General features: G+C 49.9%; 2 protein-coding genes across 2 annotated transcripts; one reads left to right on the top strand and one right to left on the bottom strand.

Annotated features, from left to right (window-relative positions):
- Nucleotides 1–471: 471 nt before the first annotated feature.
- H257_11406 (hypothetical protein) lies at nt 472–870 on the bottom strand (the record flags this gene model as incomplete). The annotated part of the gene is made up of 2 exons (XM_009838314.1): nt 472–488; nt 522–870. 2 exons carry the CDS (start codon nt 868–870, stop codon nt 472–474), a joined length of 366 nt encoding a protein of 121 aa, XP_009836616.1.
- A 263-nt stretch (nt 871–1,133) lies between these two features.
- H257_11405 (hypothetical protein) lies at nt 1,134–1,751 on the top strand (the record flags this gene model as incomplete). The annotated part of the gene is made up of 1 exon (XM_009838313.1): nt 1,134–1,751. One exon carries the CDS (start codon nt 1,134–1,136, stop codon nt 1,749–1,751), a length of 618 nt encoding a protein of 205 aa, XP_009836615.1.

The following is a 1,751-nucleotide window of genomic DNA, read 5'->3' as shown; positions in this document are numbered from 1 at the left end:
GAATATGGCGTAGATACGCGTTGGCTCGCAAGATATCTAGTCTTTCCTCTTCGGTGAGGGCCCGAGGCCGGTTTTGTTGGACGAACTTGCAAATCTCAGCGAACTTCTCTGCCGTCACGTCCACGCGCACATTTGTCGTCATGCCACTTGACTGTGAAGAGTCACAGTTCGTATTTAATTTAGAAGGTTTTTCATCAAATAAGCCTCTGTGCTATAAATCATAATGGCAAAAATCATATTTTACAGGTATTTATTTTATGCAGACTTGGATACACAGAAATGAGCAGTTTTCTGTGCGAAGCTCAGTGATTACTATCCACCGAAGCCTTTAATTTTGACAGTATATGTGTTTAAAGAGTATGCATCGATTTAAAAAAAACGCGTTTGAATTGGACAAATACTTCGTCCAATAACATCCCCAGACCCCTCGATGGGCTCGCCCACTGTAAGGATTAATATGAGTAAAGATTGCTACAAAAACAACGCAACTAAAACTAAACGAGTACATACTAATACATTACCTGTAGACCTCGAAACCCCAGATTGAGTCGTCGGCATGGTCGTGCCATCGGGCATTGTAGTCGTCTCCGCCGTGTCGTCAGACCCTGGTGCCGGCTCCGTCGTATCGTCATGACCATGCGTCGTCTCCGCCGTGTCGTCAGGCCCTGGTGCCAGCTCCGTTGAGGCGCCAGGCCCATGTGTCGGCTCCGTTGAGCTGCCAGGCCCATACGCCGTGTCGTCAGGACCTAGCGTTGGCACCGCGCTATCGGGTGTCGCCATTTGGCTGGTTGCTCCCAGCTGCTCGCTTGCCATAGCCACAGTGTCGAACGCGCATCCTTTGGTTCCTTTGCTTGAAGCGCCGCCTGTCATGATTCCTTACCGATGCTGGAGCAATGCGATACACAAGGAAAATTGAGAAATGAGGCCAACTGATTGTTCTGAATTTTAACCGGATTCTATCCGTACTGTCCACTCATCTCTTGCCGGAAAATATCCGGATGCCCAAGTGGAGCAACAATACGCCACTTGGGCAAGCCGTTACAAAACCATTACCACGGTTTCACGTTTCACAAATATTCTAAAAATATCCAAAGGTCGCAACTGCACACTAAACGTCTACTCTCACCTTTACGATGTACAGCCCAAGAGACGACGAATCCAGCTTTGGTGGATCAACGCCCGAAGATCCCGCGCATTCCGTGGGCAGCAGCAGCGACGAGGACTGTCCTCTACCTGCGCCGTGCGTACCAGTGATGACAGAGCGAGAAGTGGCTGCATTGGTGCAACAGGTGTGGGTTTGTGACGAGTGGCAGACGCTTCCGCTCGATTGCGACCTGTGGGCAGGAATCATCCCAACGCGTCTGTTGCCAGTGCTATTCCCAGTCGATTGTACCATGGCCAACGTTTCCATCGGTCATTCGAACATGCCATGGGGTGGAAATGGTGTACAGGTGCTTATTTCGCCGATCAAGCTGTTTGTGCGAGGCGACCAAGTACAGAAGTTGTGTGACAGCATCGAGGCGTACTCGGTTGAAAGCGTATTTTTCAAGAAGGACGTCCTCGAAGATTTGCCGTTGCTTCAAAATGTTCGTGTGAAGCAACGGCACATCATTTCGTTCACTTCCAGGCACCAAATCTCCATGGCTACCCTGGCACAATGCATGCTGGATGTGGGGATTTCAACCGTGTTTTGCTCCAACTTTGGTGTGAAGACCAGGTTGATGGACAAGGAGTGGTCCGAACACGAGTAG

The sequence above is a fragment of the Aphanomyces astaci genome (assembly GCF_000520075.1).
Source record: "Aphanomyces astaci strain APO3 unplaced genomic scaffold supercont1.33, whole genome shotgun sequence".
NCBI lineage: Eukaryota > Oomycota > Saprolegniomycetes > Saprolegniales > Verrucalvaceae > Aphanomyces > Aphanomyces astaci.
The sequence above is the reverse complement of the archived record's forward strand: the minus strand, read 5'-3'. Positions and strand labels throughout refer to the sequence as shown.